Source organism: Aulostomus chinensis, chromosome 24, assembly GCF_037954235.1.
Source record: "Aulostomus chinensis isolate RoL2024-O1b breed Wild chromosome 24, RoL_Achi_v1.0, whole genome shotgun sequence".
NCBI classification, from domain to species: domain Eukaryota; kingdom Metazoa; phylum Chordata; class Actinopteri; order Syngnathiformes; family Aulostomidae; genus Aulostomus; species Aulostomus chinensis.
The window spans coordinates 17,343,514-17,360,766 of NC_141343.1; the positions used below are offsets into that span (position 1 = coordinate 17,343,514).

At 51.1% G+C, this 17,253-nt stretch overlaps 1 protein-coding gene across 1 annotated transcript; it reads right to left on the bottom strand.

Annotated features, from left to right (window-relative positions):
* Positions 1-424: 424 nt before the first annotated feature.
* nfxl1 (nuclear transcription factor, X-box binding-like 1) lies at positions 425-15,900 on the bottom strand. Its single transcript, XM_086197570.1, has 24 exons — positions 15,742-15,900; positions 15,482-15,661; positions 15,294-15,403; positions 15,086-15,216; positions 14,958-15,002; positions 14,611-14,744; positions 14,428-14,513; positions 14,262-14,337; positions 14,073-14,170; positions 13,879-13,993; positions 13,681-13,805; positions 12,903-13,025; positions 11,325-11,415; positions 9,684-9,804; positions 9,453-9,609; positions 9,054-9,145; positions 7,418-7,439; positions 6,943-7,065; positions 6,388-6,542; positions 6,187-6,256; positions 5,002-5,106; positions 4,624-4,704; positions 2,055-2,108; positions 425-1,161 (listed from the first exon to the last, which is right to left on the bottom strand). The coding sequence occupies exons 1-24, from the start codon at positions 15,881-15,883 to the stop codon at positions 961-963; spliced, it is 2,637 nt and encodes an 878-aa protein (XP_086053696.1). The 5' UTR covers positions 15,884-15,900; the 3' UTR covers positions 425-960.
* Positions 15,901-17,253: the final 1,353 nt, after the last annotated feature.

Consider the following 17,253-nt stretch of genomic DNA (forward strand, 5'->3'; position numbering starts at 1 on the left):
ACCCGGACGCGTTAGCTCCGCCCCCCGCTCGCTCACTCTCTCTCGCTCGCTCTCTCTCTCTCCCCACGTGCCACTCCAACTACTCACCCATGACACGCACACGCGCGCAGGTCGTCCGGCACGTGACCGAGCCTTGGCTCGACACTGCCAAGTGCATGCTGGGACAGGAGCCTCGTGCCAGAACGCACCTTGGGCGTGATGTGGTCCCTGTGGTCCCGAGAAGGGATAGCTGCCCAGTGTGAGGACGTCCTCCTGGACCGATCCAGGTCGAGCAGGTCTAGAGTTCTGAGTGCAGACCCCTAAGGGGATCAGTGTCCAACTTGGGTAGAAACTTTTTTGTGTCTCACTTTCACAGCTCCAGTGTGTAGCGGCTTGAGGACCGTGACTGATGGTATTGCTACATGAATAATGGGCAGCAGGAGTCAGGGACAGGAAGCAACGAACAAGATCGACTGAGGTTTTATTTTTCAAATTTTCCAGACACAAAAGTAGAAAGATTTGCAAGGGCCAGAAGAGAAGACATCAGATGAATTGACTCAAGCGTCAGAACATTTCACTGTGAGGAATCATTTCACACTTCCTGTGACGAGAGAAGTTATCGACATGACGCCAAAACATTGAGCTACAGCCACGGGGCTCGTTAGCTCAGCATAAAATTAACTATGCTAACATGTTAGCTTTAAACAAAATAAATATCAAATGTTGGCAGATGGAGCCTTGGACAAACCAGGCATGTTTTTTCCATGCACCTTTATGCTAAGCTAAGACCAGCTAACATAGCCGCTAGTTTTAGCTTCACAGTCACATTTTCACTAGCGTTCTTTCAACATGAGCAAAACAATGTGCAGGTTTGAAAAACAATGAGGAATATTGAAGGAAAATAAGCAAAGACATTTCATGAGTTCGTTGTCAACAGAGTGATGGTGGAATCAAACACCAGGAGGCAGTCAAGGGTCACCTTCAGATGTGTTCAGGTGAGGTCAACAGGTAGTAGGCGGTGACTGACAGCAGAGCTCCGCCCAAAGGGACAAGGACAAAGACAGTGCATCTCCACCACTTCCCCCTCCTCCCCTGCTCATCATCCACCTCCTCTCGCCTCCCACGCTTCTTATTCCTGCGACCTCCTCGCTGCTGGCGCTTTTCAAACGCCTCCAGCTCCTCCTGCCGACACATTTTCACGTAATCAGGGTCAGCTGTTGTCAAGATCAGAACACGCCAAATTGTGGGACAAACGTTAATCTAGTCAAAGACAACTGTCTCTCCTCTGGGCTACATTAAGGAGCTCAAACCCAGGCTAGTTAGCTTAGCACAACAACTGGTAGTGGGTGGGAAGTGTTAGCATTAGCTAGCTCAGGTCCAGGCTAGTTAGCTTAGCCCAATGGCTGGTAGTGGGTGGGAAGTGTTAGCATCAGCTAGCTCAGGTCCAGGTTAGTTAGCTTAGCCCAATGACTGGTTGTGGGTGTGAAGTGTTAGCATCAGCTAGCTCAGGTCCAGGCTAGTTAGCTTAGCCCAATGGCTGGTAGTTTGGTGGTAGTGTTAGCATCAGCTAGCTCAGGTCCAGGTTAGTTAGCTTAGCCCAATGGCTGGTAGTGGGTGGAAGTGTTAGCATCAGCTAGCTCAGGTCCAGGATGCTGGTGTGTCCAGCAGGAACCCTCCTCCCCCTCCTCATCATCAGTAGCAGCAGTCGCTCTTCTAGTCCTCAACAAACCTTTGGTTCTGTTGACCCAAGTTCCAGTGGAGCTTTGGAGGTGCTGCGTCAAATCACTGCTCCCAGTCAGGAAAGTAGTTCCGGCTACGTGTCTGATTCTACCACTGCAACGTCTCCTCATGTTAAACTGGTGTTCATCACCAAGGTTACACACAACCCTCCTGATATTAATGCAGGCAGAGACGCAGCTACGCTAAAACTTCCCACCTACTACCAGTCATTGTGCTAAGCTAACTAGCCTGGGTCTCAGCTCCCTAGACGCATCCCTGAAAAATCCTTGAGAGATTAAACGTTTATGTGAGTTCTAGTGGGTGTGGCTAGCTTAGCTTGACATGAGATTACTCACCTGAAGCTTCTTCTGCTCCTCCTCCTGAGCTGCTTTTTGCTCCGCCTCCTTCAGCTGAAAACACAGGCATATGCACAGGTCAGGACATTTGAAGTAATTTCTTTCACAAAGCATAGTGTTGATGTCCTTCAACCTCTGCATCATGACCCACGTCCTTGGAACCAACATCTCTCCATGGGTCAGAGAGGCAGACACTCTGACCAGTCCAGGCTTAAGACCTTCCTCTATGACAGAGCCTTCAGTTAGGACTGGTTCAGGTAGCTCTGAACCATTGATAGCTATGCTGCTACAGGCTGAGACTGCTGGGGGACACATCAGGTTACATGGAGCCCTTCCCTCCTCTCCCCTCCCCTCCTCCTTGGTGTCTCTCAGTCTCTCTGTGTTTCCACAGATCCACCAGAGCTCCAACCGCCGCCTGCATCGCCCCCCCCCCCTCTCTTATTCCCTACTGTTACACCGGCCTGCGCTCCCCTTCCATGAACCAGTCTACCATCCAGTCCCCCATCAAGCTGGCTTGCTCTCCCTGCCTCCCCTTCCATGAACCAGTCCACCATCCAGTCCCCCATCAAGCTGGCTTGCTCTCCCTGCCTCCCCTTCCATGAACCAGTCTACCATCCAGTCCCCCATCAAGCTGGCTTGCTCTCCCTGCCTCCCCTCCCATGAACCAGTCTGCCATCCAGTCCCCCATCAAGCTGGCTTGCTCTCCCTGCCTCCCCTTCCATGAACCAGTCTACCATCCAGTCCCCCATCAAGCTGGCTTGCTCTCCCTGCCTCCCCTCCCATGAACCAGTCTACCATCCAGTCCCCCATCAAGCTGGCTTGCTCTCCCTGCCTCCCCTCCCATGAACCAGTCTACCATCCAGTCCCCCATCAAGCTGGCTTGCTCTCCCTGCCTCCCCTTCCATGAACCAGTCTACCATCCAGTCCCCCATCAAGCTGGCTTGCTCTCCCTGCCTCCCCTTCCATGAACCAGTCTACCATCCAGTCCCCCATCAAGCTGGCTTGCTCTCCCTGCCTCCCCTCCCATGAACCAGTCTACCATCCAGTCCCCCATCAAGCTGGCTTGCTCTCCCTGCCTCCCCTCCCATGAACCAGTCTACCATCCAGTCCCCCATCAAGCTGGCTTGCTCTCCCTGCCTCCCCTTCCATGAACCAGTCTACCATCCAGTCCCCCATCAAGCTGGCTTGCTCTCCCTGCCTCCCCTCCCATGAACCAGTCTACCATCCAGTCCCCCATCAAGCTGGCTTGCTCTCCCTGCCTCCCCTCCCATGAACCAGTCTACCATCCAGTCCCCCATCAAGCTGGCTTGCTCTCCCTGCCTCCCCTCCCATGAACCAGTCTACCATCCAGTCCCCCATCAAGCTGGCTTGCTCTCCCTGCCTCCCCTTCCATGAACCAGTCTACCATCCAGTCCCCCATCAAGCTGGCTTGCTCTCCCTGCCTCCCCTCCCATGAACCAGTCTACCATCCAGTCCCCCATCAAGCTGGCTTGCTCTCCCTGCCTCCCCTCCCATGAACCAGTCTACCATCCAGTCCCCCATCAAGCTGGCTTGCTCTCCCTGCCTCCCCTCCCATGAACCAGTCTACCATCCAGTCCCCCATCAAGCTGGCTTGCTCTCCCTGCCTCCCCTTCCATGAACCAGTCTGCCATCCAGTCCCCCATCAAGCTGGCTTGCTCTCCCTGCCTCCCCTTCCATGAACCAGTCTACATCCAGTCCCCCATCAAGCTGGCTTGCTCTCCCTGCCTCCCCTCCCATGAACCAGTCTACCATCCAGTCCCCCATCAAGCTGGCTTGCTCTCCCTGCCTCCCCTTCCAGAAGCTTCCTTCTTCAGCTGTTATTAACATTTCCATGTTTCCTCCATTCTGTGTTATAAACTCTTTTCTTGTCTGTACCAACATCTCCTGTCCGTCTGTCCCTCCTGGTGAGGGATCCTCCTCCCCTCCTCACCCTGAGGTTTCTCCCATTTTTCCCTGTTAAAGGTTTTCTATGGAGTTTCTCCTCAGTCGATGTGAGGCTCTGAGGACAGAGGATGTTGTTATGATGCCATGAAGCCGGGAGACAAACTGGTGGTGAAAACAGGCTACAAAGAAAACTGCCTTGCTTTGCCACGTGGTTTGTCAGTGATGATCAGAGCAGTAAACGCAACCTGATGTGGCCTCTGACTTTCTCTTGCGATGAGGCAGGATTGGCGTGTTAGCAACCTGACCTCAGGTTTAACCATGATGGTTTTCCACTTACAGGTACATCACCATGATAACAGCTCCCACAGCCTGCATTTGCAGACGTATCAGAATCAGTGTTAATGTTGAAGAGTCAAATGTTGCAGTGGGACAGTTTGTCCAGCAGCGTGATTCCATCCAAGGCTCCAGGCGACATCGCTAACTGGATGGTGCAGTGGCCATTGGGGCTTTTGGTTCTGTACCTGTTTGTTCATAACCCCGCCCATCTATTATTCTCCTGTGACAACCAGCCTGTCACTCAAATTCACTACAGTGGCTAGCCTGCTAGTTTAGCTACCACCATGACCCATAGTGGAAACCAGTGTGTGTGTGTGTGTGTGTGTACCTGGCTGACTTTCCTCTGCTGGTCTCTACAGATGTCGTCACACTGAACTTCACTCTGAGATGACAGAGTGCATGGGAACTCCTGCACACACACACACACACACACACACACACACACACACACACACACACACACACACGGAGACACACACACACACACGGAGACACACACACACACACGGAGACACACACACACACACACACACACACGTAGGTGGAAAAGCAAATGACAGGTAGGCAGGTGTCATTGTAATGTCACTCATGGACGAGAGTGAGCTGGCAAAAAGGATCCGAGTCTCTCTGTGTGTCACTTGTCCTTCGAGCCCTGAGACGATTGCTGAGTCAGGTGACTCTGGTCAGGCGGCTGTTTGGTCTTTACCTTCTTGATCCTCCGGCAGGGACATCGCAGCTTCACCTTCTGCTGACATTTCTCCTCACACACACCTGGATGACACACCTGCTTACAGCGATGTCCACAGCTCAGCTACACACAAACAACCACACAAACACACACACGTGAAAAGTTGCTCTTCTCTTTTCAGTTGGAGCCAGAGGCCACATTAGGGACACTCAGACACAGAGAGGACGACTTGAACAGGTTCTGCATGAGTTTATGGGCTGAGGAGGCATTATGTCATTAAATGTCCTCACAAGGAGCACAAATGTGTGTGTGTGTGTGTGTGTGGGGGGGGGGTGTCTGGCACTAGAACGATTTATTGTTGGCAGCACCAAATGGATGGTATCACATTCCAGTTGCAACGACACTGAATGCTATTGACCACTGATTAGGATCCTGGTCCTAACAGGATCCATGTGCTCTCCCACCAGGAGCAGGTGCTCTCCCACCAGGAGCAGGTGCTCCCCCACCAGGAGCAGGTGCTCCCCCACCAGGAGCAGGTGCTCTCCCACCAGGAGCAGGTGCTCCCCCACCAGGAGCAGGTGCTCCCCCACCAGGAGCAGGTGCTCTCCCACCAGGAGCAGGTGCTCCCCCACCAGGAGCAGGTGCTCTCACACCAGGAGCAGGTGCTCTACAGTCACAGCAACCTGTCAAGGTTGTCAATTTTGTTCCATTTATATAAGAAAACAAAGAAGAATCCTGCTACCAGGTCGCGTCCGCTCAGTTCAGAAACCAGAATGTCTGAGGCTAATGCTAGCGGCTAACCTGATGTAGCCGCCACGGTAACAGAACCAGACGTTCAAGCAGACACGAGAAGACTAATTTGGTTGTTTCATAGTGTCATGGCCAGCAAGCGGCCACAGACTGATGCCACAAAGGCCGTTTATAAGATGTTTTAAACACAGATGGACAATGTGTCCGGCTTGCTGACCCCGACCCGGCCGTTAGCCTCAGGGGATCACGCAGCAACAGCCAATCCTTATCAGGAAACATTCTCAGCATGGCGACACAGCGATGGCAGGCAGGCGACTCCACTTCCAGAGTCAGATAAGACAGTTCCCACAATGCAACAAGGCCTGATGTGGTGTCTCCATAGATGGAGAAAGAGAAGCCATTTTCAAGACCGGTCGAGTAACGGGCCTTGCTGTCGTGTGTGTGTGTGTGTACCTCTTTAGGACACTGATTGTTGCAGGACCCCAGCTGCATTTTGGTTGGTCCATCAGCTGACGTCATCTTCCTGCTCGACACACAAAGTCAACCATGACTACCATGTCATCATTAGTGATGATGATGATGAAGGATCCACTGGAGTTCAGCGCTCTTCTCGTAATTGGCTCAACCATGATTTGAGTTTGTGTTAGCACTAACGTGCACTCCACATAGAGCAGGCTGATCTTGCAATGGCAGCGCTGGCGCATCATCTGGCTGCAGGGGGGGCAGTCGCCAGGGTGACAGGGACGGGGACACAGGTGGGGGCAGCCGGGCGGGCGGGGATTTGAGCAGCCCTCCTCACACACTTCACACTGTGGAGAAAGATAGATTTGGTAGCTTTGCTATAAATTGGCTTGGGTGACTTGCTATGCTAACAGTAGCTAGTTGGTTTTAACTGACCTGCTATGCTAACAGTAGCTAGTTGGCTTTAAATGACCTGCTATGCTAACAGTAGCTAGTTGGCTTTAACTGACCTGCTATGCTAACAGTAGCTAGTTGGCTTTAACTGACCTGCTATGCTTACAGTAGTGAGTTGGCTTTAACTGACCTGCTATGCTAACAGTAGCTAGTTGGCTTTAACTGACCTGCTATGCTTACAGTAGTGAGTTAGCTTTAACTGACATGCTATGCTAACAGTAGCTAGTTGGCTTTAACTGACCTGCTATGCTAACAGTAGCTAAGTTTCCTGTAACGTCCTAACAAAGCAATCACCTTGTTGCTGTCATTAACCAGGTGACACTCTCTGCTGCAGCTGTGGTTGCCACAGGTCAAAGGTCGCCCGCATTGTCTTTGACATGAGAACTGCCCCCGACGATGACACGGCACTGGGCTCACCTGATGAACACACACACAAAGAGGTTTATAAAACTGAAAATAGTGATGTATGTGAAATACCAAACAGCTAAATGGGATGGAACCCAGGAGGAGACAGAAGAGGACGAACACAGAGCGAACGAGGGAGAGGTCAAAATGACAAACTCATAATGGACGACGTCTGGGACGAGGAAAGAAACCTTGGGAGAGGAGGGAGAGAGGGAGCATCTACAGATAAAAGGAGGAAGGAAGTTATCAATCTACCACAGATTCTTGTTAGCAATGTCATCCAGTGATTTAGCTGAGCTGTGTTTGTGCTCTGAGTCCGTGCGGCGTTTCATGACATGAACATGTAGCTGGGTCTGGTTCTCACCTCATGTCCTCCAAAACACGACCTGCAAGATAAACAAAGGGACACTAAAATTCATAATTCTGTTCATGCTAACATGTATGTTTATTCCATGAAAGAATTCTAACAGCGAGCAGCAACAAGCACCAGTCGCCTGCCTTGTAATACCACTTTGTCCCTCAAGAGGTGATAATGAGCTACTGTCGCACAAAGGAGCCGGGACCCAGACGGACGGAGCTAGCAGGTCCGCTTGTATCAGCAGGAACATAAATCGACTGGTGAAATGAGTTCGTCCAGCAGCTAATCTGAGGAAGTCAGCGCGGCCTTGTTTATTACAATAAGAGGGACACACGCAGGTTTTGGTGAGCGTTGCCTCTCGTTTCAGATGGTCGACCAGTATGTTTCACACTGGAAAGGAAAGTCTTCATCAAATTTCAGAATACTAGAATATAAAGGAATGTTTAATCAGCTCCAAGCAACATTTCTCACAAACTTAACTGAAAATTTGAATAGATAAATGAACTAAATGGCTCCCGGAAGTTTGATGTCCAGCCAACCAGATGGTTGTGTGGGCGGGACACTGCTCAACCTCAGAGGTTCCTGCAGCAGAGCCCAAGTAGCACAGGTTTACATTTATTTATTGTACCAGTGCAGTGCCTTCCAAGGCCGGAGGCAGCCCGACTCAGCAGCTCTGGCAGGCCTCACTACCACCTACAGGTGTCTGGTGTCTGGAATTTCATCAGCTGCCTGGAGTGCGGCCCCAGAAGGCCACAGAAACAAACCCTGGGGTCAGAGGCTCATTTCTAGCAGGTTTCCGATGTTCACGTTTGGACATTTCAGGGATAGCTTGTTAGCTCACGCACTGCCCGTTAGCTTGTTTTAGCTAGCGCACTGTCCACTTATTTTCCTGAACTCTGTGGCAAGAGATTGCTTTTTCATCTCAGGAAAATACCAGCCTGAAAATAATCAGAGCTTGGCAAACACAACAGAGCTGATGGGAGGACCCGAGGAGCGTGGACGGATTTCAAAGGTTAGAGACAGATTTACGGGACCAAATGATCTGTGTGTGAAAGCAGGTTTCAGCGGGAGACGCCAGATCCACCTCCACAGGGCTGGCATCAAACCAGGCCGCCTCGTACTTCCCAGGATCTAGTCTGTGCTCCGCCTCAACCCAAGACCGGCACTTCTTTACATCCCTCTGTGTGTGAGAGTGAAGGCGAGATCTCAACATCATCCATCGGCCACATTGCCGATGACTAACAACATCTGAACGCACACGGCTTCAGTCACCACATGACGACTGAAGCCAGCAGACCTCCTGACCTCAAACAGTCCCCTCAGATATCAAAAATATACACACACACACACACAGTTTGGCTCAAGTATCTTCACACACCAAAGAACTGCAGGCTGCTGGCACATTCAACCGTTATCAACACAAAGCCTGCAAGTGTTTTTAATCTCAGGTTAACGATCCATGACAGAACCAGAACCAGTACCCACAGAGAGAGAGAGAGAGTGACTCTGTGTGTGTGTGTGTGTATCTGGTTACCACACGGCAAAAACAAAGAATGCTTTCATTTTCAAGAAGCAAACTGACCTTTAGCTCGCATGCTCTGTTTGAGTGATTGTGTGTCTGTGTGTGCGTGCTTTTACTCACGTTGCTATCGGCACTTGGCATGGCGGACACGGCAAAGCCTTCTCGATGAACGCCGGTTCGGACGGCTGCTCCCACGGACCCGCTAGCTGCACCTGACATGCAAAAAGAGACACCGCATTCATGGGAGAGCAAACACAGTGGCTTCCAGAGGCATCGTCACTCCTGCCGGACGGACGGAAGCTACACTTGTGCCGCTAACGCAACGTTGCAGGAACTGGACCAGTCTGATGCTGTGACCTGTGTTTACCGCCCTTTTACCCTCAAGAGGGTTACCAATCTTTAGGGTTAACCAGTGCAATCTGACCAGTGTAGAGGTGGGAGCCATCTTGAGGGTCTTTTTCCCAGACTGGAATCTGTCCAACCATTAGGGTCGAACCCAATGGAATCTGATGGTCTTACCTGCTGGGATTTGACCAGCACCAGGTCATGGCAGGGCTGCGGACATGTGTGGCTACAGTTGGACAGGGGGAGCAGGCAGAGCTGTCTGCAGGGGGGGCAAGGGCCAGGGTGGCATCGGTGGCTCTCTCTGGTTGGGTGGTGGCAAGACGGAGGACACCTGAGGAGACACCCAGCGGTGGGTTGTGGAGCGTTGGTCGCCAGAGGGTTGGCCATCTTTGGAACTGTGCGTACCTGCAGGGCTCTTTGCAGCGAGGCGGCTTGGTGCTTCTCTCTCTGCCACATGGGACGAGCAACACAGTGGACCCACAAGTACACTTGACCTCCACTGTCTCTGGACAGGGATAGCAACTCCCTGAGAGAGAGAGAGAGAGAGAGAGAGAGAGAGACTCACACACACACACACACACACACACACACACACACACACACACACACACACACACAGAAAAACAGAGACAGAGAGATCGAACCCTTGATCAAAAAGAACAGCAGGACTGTTGTCATGAGATTTGACCCCAAAAGAACAAATTATTCTTTTGCTCACAACTGATGTCCGTGTGTGTGTGTGGGGGGGGGCTGGGGGGTGGGGGTGGGGGGCTGGGGAGCTTCCACCTTCATGATGTCTGCCCTAACAGGAGCAGAACTACTGCACACTGAAACAATACCTTCCACATGCCTGGAGAGAATTCAACTACAACACCCAGGGTGCATTCCAGTGGTTCATATCAATCAAAGTTTCATAACCTGTTGTAGGCTAACAGGTTAGCACTTTGTAGGCTAACAGGTTAGCACTTTAGTAACAATCAGCTGAATGCAGAAGTTTACTTTGTCAGACCAGACACACACACACAGTGTGATGATACAATGGCAGCAGTGTGACCTTCTATTCCTCCCCCGAAATGTCAAAGCAGCCAATCAGCACACAAACATACAGATAAACAAATGTCACTCTATTTAGCCAATCAGGAGGCAGACGGATGCAGGAATTTCTCCTTTATCATCCAATCAGAGGTCAATAGATGCAGGGAGCCATCAGTTATTTTCCAAACAAAACAGGGCAACACACACACACACACACACACACGTCTGCTAAGAAGACTAATGAAGTTTGACAGGAAGGAGAGGTCAACTTTTTCCCAACCCACACACACACACACACACACACACACACACACACACTCACACTCTTTGGGAGGTGTTATGGGTTTTACTGAATTTGACATTTAACCTTCCACCAGCTGTGACTCCCTCAGCCAATCACAACTTATCTGACAGACACTAATGTGATGTGATGGCATGCACGCGTGTTCTACATCAGATGTGCGATATCCAGAATAACTTCCTGTCTTCGTGTCGCCGCTTCCTGCGTCCTGTCTCCAGAAGGTAAACAGTGTGTGCCACCTCAACAACAGCGAGGAGAAACTTGCTCAGTAACTTCCTTAAAAAGGGAATGAAGGCAAAGCCTCGACGGCATCAACATGTGACAGGACGACACACGAGGGGCAGAATATCAGGGTGGCAAAAGTGATGCCTGCATGGTTTTTAAAGCAAGGTTAGCTGTACAGGTTCAGACAGCGAATGTGGCCCCGCCCCCAGGAGGGCACACGAGACCCCACCCACACTCAGCAGCAGAATTTAGGATAATTTGGGTTTCAGCGCCGCCTGCTGTAACTCCGCCTCTCACTGCACATGGAGCGATTGTTAGCGGGGTCTCGCTACAGGCACTAACGTGCTGGCACGTCCGACTCCTCCTCCCTCTCAGCAGCAGCAGACCCTGAACCCGGGCGTCTAAGCAAACCAGCTGCTCAGGTCACATGACAGGTTTTCCCAGTTTTGTTACTTTACTGACACAATCATCCAGGTGAGCCTTACCTTGGTGACAGATGGACGGACACTTGTGGTTGCGACACCCCAGAGTTCGCCCGCAGCTCTGATCACAGGGGGGGCAGTTACCAGGGCAACACTGGAACACAAGGCATCATGGGAGACAGGTTTGTTACAGCAGCCGGAGGATTCCTTTCATCTGATCTGGCCTCCGGCGTGTTTTCAACGCTAGTCGACGTTCACAGATAACAGCAGCTGCCACAGACCGCCGCTCAACCTTTTCCTATCAGACGGCAGCATCACGCTGACATTTTCACCACAGGAAACACAAACATCCATCTGAGAAGGTTCATGGAAACGAGACGTCACAGCCTAATGAAGGTCAACTAAATGCTTATGATTGGATTTAGATGATGAGGCTGAACTTTCAGGCCATGGGGAGGAGCGTTCATGGGGCCTGCAGGCGTTTTCATGCAGACTCGCTGCCACAGGAAGAGTGACCTGCGCCGACCTGCTCTCCACCTGGGGGTCTCAATCACCTGAAGCTTCTTGTTTTCCCCTTCTCGCTCTGACAGAGCCATGCTAAGAGACTCAGGGAGCTGAGACCCACGCTGGTTAGCTTAGCACAATGAAGCTTGTGATACATTAACATGTCATAACTGGAGGAAACGGTACATTTAGACATAGAACCACAAAACCTTTTGGTGCTTAAATAAGAACCAGTCCATAACTGAGCAGATGACAGCTACACACAGAGTGTTCGAGAAGTCTCACACACACACACACACAGGACCAGACTAAGAATCAGGGGACCTGTGGAGTACTGCATGATGACATCAGAACCAGTGCTTGAGGATGTGACGTGCACCAGGAAGAGTCACAGAACAAGACCTGAAGAAAACGTGGGTCTGGACCAACAAGGGTCATTAGAGCCGATCTCTGCTCCAGTGCCATATTCAATATTTCATTTCTTGTTTGTTTACATTTCTTTTGGTGTGCATTGTGCATCCTCCATGCCTCAGACATGCAGTACCCACGTTGCCCAGTAGGTGGTTCAACCTGTGTGTGTGGAGGAAATCGGTTACCTGTCTATTTAAGCTCTACGCTTCCGGTGATTATCAGGTGTGTTTGGTATCAGCGGAGCATCCTAGCTTTGAGCGGCAGGTCGTTCCATCATGGTGGGATAACTGGTACAGGTAGAACCGTTCTGCATTGTCTGAGTACGTCGTCATGTAAATAATGACATTGTGGAAGTGGATTCCTTTTGTCTAACAAGTGGCCCGCATGCACACGTCAGTCTTGTGCTCAGCAGGTATCAGCCCCCTCGTGGCTGGTAGGTTTTTTTGTGTTTTAGTCTCCCAAGTCAAGTCAAGGGTCTTCCTTCTATGTTCCTGTGTAGAAACACACGTGTAGTTGGCCTACGTGCTTCTGACACATGCTTGTGTGACCTGAAGTGTTCCTGTAGCGTCGTGGTCGCCACGTGACAACAACATAGACATGTAACTGTCCAGCTGTTCAAAACATCAATTCCACCTTCTGCCACAATAGATCAATCAATAGGTGATGTCGTGGCGATGTCTGGTCCAGGCGACTGATGATGAGGACAATGACGCTGTGGTGACTCACCTTCCTCCTGCACTGGTGTCTCTGGCAGCTTCTGGTCTTTGGACATTTGGAGTCACACAGGTATTCTTTATGACACGGCATCAACTTCCTGTATTTACTACATCTGCACTCTTTCTCTACCTCCTGAAACACACACACACACACACACACACACACACACACACACACACACACCATGAACTGAATGTGAGCTGGTCATGTATGGAGCGTGTCACAGTCCAGTCAGTCAGAGTTGCAGTCTGATGCTGTTTGTCACGAGGCGAGAAAAACGAGTGAAGACCAATCAGCTGCTCCGGCCCTCCACTGGTCCTTCACCAGAATCTTCAGGCTCTCACCTGTCAGCTCTTCCAAGTGGTGAAGAGACTGAAATTGTCATGGCAACGCATTGTCTCCTCCTGCCCCCCCGGGTGTGAATGAATGCCATCTTTGAGTTCAACTACGTTGGCGCTTCTTTTATGGTCAGGGTGGGTGAATGATCACGACAGCGAGCTTCTACCTCGCTAGCATAACCTTTATTGATGGGAACCAGAGAGCTCGTGCAGCGAGGGCCTTTGATCCATGGCGTTACATGATACCACATGACCAGATCGTGTCTGACCTGCTGCGTCAGATGACAAGTTAGGAGACGACCCGGGGGCACCTCACGCTGTCCGTCAATCAGTCAGAGACAGTGACCTCGCTCAATCACCACGTCATACTTGTGTGACACAGAGGGCGGCGCCCTGTCATCAATCTGGGCCTACGTTTGTGTGTGTGTGCAAGTGTGTATGTGTGTGACCTGTCTGCAGGTCTCACAGCTCCCTCGATGACACCTCATGGAGCAGGTGTGCTTCCCGCATGACAAATGGCGGTCGCAGGTGTCGCCACATGGCAAAACCTCCTCTGTGCACGGCAGGGATGACTCTGGACACACACATAATCAGGAACAACCGCAATACAAACTCCGTGTGCGTGTATCCAAATGTGTGTGTCTTACTTGTCTTGCCGCAAGGACATGATCTACTGATGGAGCGAGGGCACGGAGGGCAAACGCCATCGTGACAGACAACCTCACAGGTGTGATTCCCACAGGAGAGGAGGGCGCCACACGCCTGGGAGACAAAGAGGAGGGAAAAATAAACATAACTTAAAGAAACTGATTCATCAGCAGTTGACAGGTGTGTGTTGTACCTGTTGACAGCACCACTGGGGGCTGGCGCAGGGTCGCTCAGCTTCCTCTCGGCCGCAGACACACGTCTGAACACTCACTCTGGGACAGGGAGAACACTCTGAAATACACACACACACACAAACACAAACAACTCAGAGTGATGTTGGACTCTCATGTATAAATTAGCCAGTGTTCAGGTGGGTGTGTACCTGTGTGACATGGCTGTGAACAGGTGTGTTGTTTGCAAGGCAACAACTTGCCACACGTCTGCTGACACGACCAAGCCTGCAGACACAAATACATCTTCACCCTCATTCATCTACTTTCAAAATTTGGTTTCATTTTTTTTTCCTGCCAAGGTCCTTATAAGTTCACCTTGTTGCTACAGCGACGGGGGAGGGGCTTAGCTTTGCTGCACATACAGGAAACAGACACCATCTTTGGACACGGGGGGCAAGGACCTGAAAACACACATCACTTATTAGAGGTTCCAGTGTGGCATTCACAAAGGCAAACCTGTGTGTGTGTGTGTGTGTGTGTGTGTGGGGGGGGGGGTACCAGGGTGACAGAGCAGCAGACAGGTGTGTCCACATGCAGGTTTGAGCTCCTTTTGACACACGAAGCCGCAGGAGTGAGGAGCCAACCAGGGATCCACAGGAGGATCCTGCAGCTTCCCACAGTAACACATGTACCTGGAGACAAAACACACACACGCTGAAAGAAGCTGCTGCTTCAGTGTCTCACAGGGAGTGAACAGGTGAGCTGGTTGGACTGTGGCGCTGCCTGCTGGAGAATAGCGGAGCTGAGACCCAAGCTAGTTAGCTTAGCACAATGAGTGCTACTGGGTGGGAAGAGTTAGCATAGCTCTATCAAAAGTTGTTAAATGAACCATGTGATCATCGTACCTGGTAGGCGTGGCACTGTGCGGATACTCCGCCCGACACTTTGGACTGTGGACAGACACACAGCATCGTGATCACTCACATCAACGTGGCGCCATGCTGCTCAAACCTACTGGCCGCCGTTTCCTCACCAGGGCCACGGGTGCTGCTTCTGCCCAAAGTCTTCATCGATGACCGAGGACACGAGGAAGACCGAGTCTCTGGCCCACTTCTGGATGCAGGGAAGGTGGAAGAGTGAGAAACAGCTGGAACAGCTCCACACCTGGAGGGAGAGCAGGAGAGAGAGATGGTCATCGATGACATCATACATCGGCTCATCCACATCACAGCAATTCTTACCGCCTGCGTCCTCTTGACTGATGCGATGCAGATCAGACAGGTGAGAGCGCCTGACTGGAACAGGTCGCTGACATACTGACCTGTCCTCGCCAAACCAGAGGCGTCTCCACCTGCACACAGAGACAGGTCACTCGCACCGCATCTACTGGAGCCAAGCTCAGAAGGTCACATGAGCGTGAAGCGTTCACCTGTCTGGCTGGTGTAGGTGGTAAACGTGGACGCCAGGATCCTGCCCGTCTTCCCTTCCTTGTTGTGTCCATCATCTTCTTCTTCATCGGAGGAGGAGCTGATCTGGCCCTCCACCAATCGCTGAGCAGCAGCCTGGTTGGACTTTCGGATCTCCTCGAACTTCAACTGGACTGAAACACCTGCCAATCAGGGAGGAGGTTAACTCAGGTGGTTTGCCAGGTCTTCTGTGGGGGGGGGGGGGGGGGGGGGGGCTAGTCACCTTGAGGTTCAGTCTTCATCCCCCCGCCTCTTCCTGCCCCTCCTGGCCTCTCTCGCTCCTTCTGCGGGGGTCGCGACCTCTCAGCTTGACCCTCCTGGCTCCGGCCACGCCCCCTGCCCTGCTGACGCCAGGCTGGCTCCATGGCAGTGGCTTCCAGATCTGTACAGGTGAGACAGTCTGTTGCTTGAAGGCAGCGAGATGTTCACCTAAACTTGTGAAGAACATTTCACTTCAACACACATCTCATTCATTCTCAGTGCAGCGTCATAACTCCCCTGGATAGTTCAGGAGTCACCGGAAGTACATTTGTTGCTGTGCTCTTAATCAGCCGCTCACAATTTAGAGGCGTCCACCACTGCCGAGTTCGACGTTCGTGCACATTGGACTCGTCCAGTAGAGACGCCTGTCCGACCTTTGTTTGGGCCGAATTTATATTTGCTGTTTTCACATTTAGGTTTTTCCCCCCGGGAAGCGAGTGTACTCACTGTTAACAACTGGGAACGACCGTTGACTAAATGTGACAGTTTACGACTGGAGTTTGGTGTGGAGCGGGACTAAGCTAGCAGCTACAGCCATGACGACCCTCACCAGCTCCAACTGAATGAGCTGCTGTGACGTGGCTGTTGGCCCGAGAAACCCGATATGGACAGAGCTAGGTAGCTAGCTAGTCAGCACTTGCAGACAGCAGCTCAAATTGCACGGTGGCTAACTAGCCGGCTAACTAGCAGCCCCTAAACCCAGCAGCGGAAGCGGGTAAAAACTGAGATTATGTTCAGTAGACCGTTGCTATTACGTCACACGCACACCCAGACTTCTGCGAGCAAAAGTCTTCCATTAAAACCACAAATAATTCAAGTAGTATCAGCAGCTTGGGGGTACAACACACCTCGGTAGCAGCGGCAGCGCTCCGGTGCTCTGCTGTCATGCGCAGCAACTGCTCGCGAAGAATGCTGGTTGTTGTAGTCCGTCAGGTATCAAGGACCCCCGGGATATCATAAGTAAAACTACAAATCCCACCACACCTGAACAGAAAGGGGCAGTGCCACGTGTCAACGGCGTTTCATTCATATTCTACAATAATTGAATAAATCAGTTCGTCTTTAATATTTATTCCTTCTACTTCCTACTTGTGTACTTTTGAATTAATGGAATGATTACACTTTTACACATCATTAGATACTTTTGAATTATTGAAAAGAAATTTGTTTGCACAGGAAATACTTGAGTTTCAATGAATAGAGACAAGCGTTTTTGAAGTAGATCAATGAAGGTAGCAAAGTGAAAACTGCTAGTGGTGCTAGCTACGAGCTAGTGCTACTAGCTAGTGCTACTGGCTAGTAGCGTGAATGGTTTTAGCTATTTAATCTTGAATTTTGACTTTGATTGACGATTCTTTGAACAGTGCTTCTTGATAATGCTAACGCCACCAAACACACTTGGCAGCACTCTTGAGCTTTTCTACTTCAGTTTTGTACCTTCAAGCGCCAATAGTGACGAGCTAAACACAATAAA

Bases quoted from the DNA above. Each gene is read 5' to 3' on its own strand.
- nfxl1 (XM_086197570.1), bottom strand. From the start codon at position 15,883: ATGGAGCCAGCCTGGCGTCAGCAGGGCAGGGGGCGTGGCCGGAGCCAG. The intron at 13,806-13,878 runs GTAAGACACACA...GTGTGTGTCCAG, and splicing joins ATGTCCTTGCGGCAAGACAA to AGTCATCCCTGCCGTGCACA. The intron at 5,107-6,186 runs GTACACACACAC...GTTTGTGTGTAG, and splicing joins ACAATCAGTGTCCTAAAGAG to CTGAGCTGTGGACATCGCTG.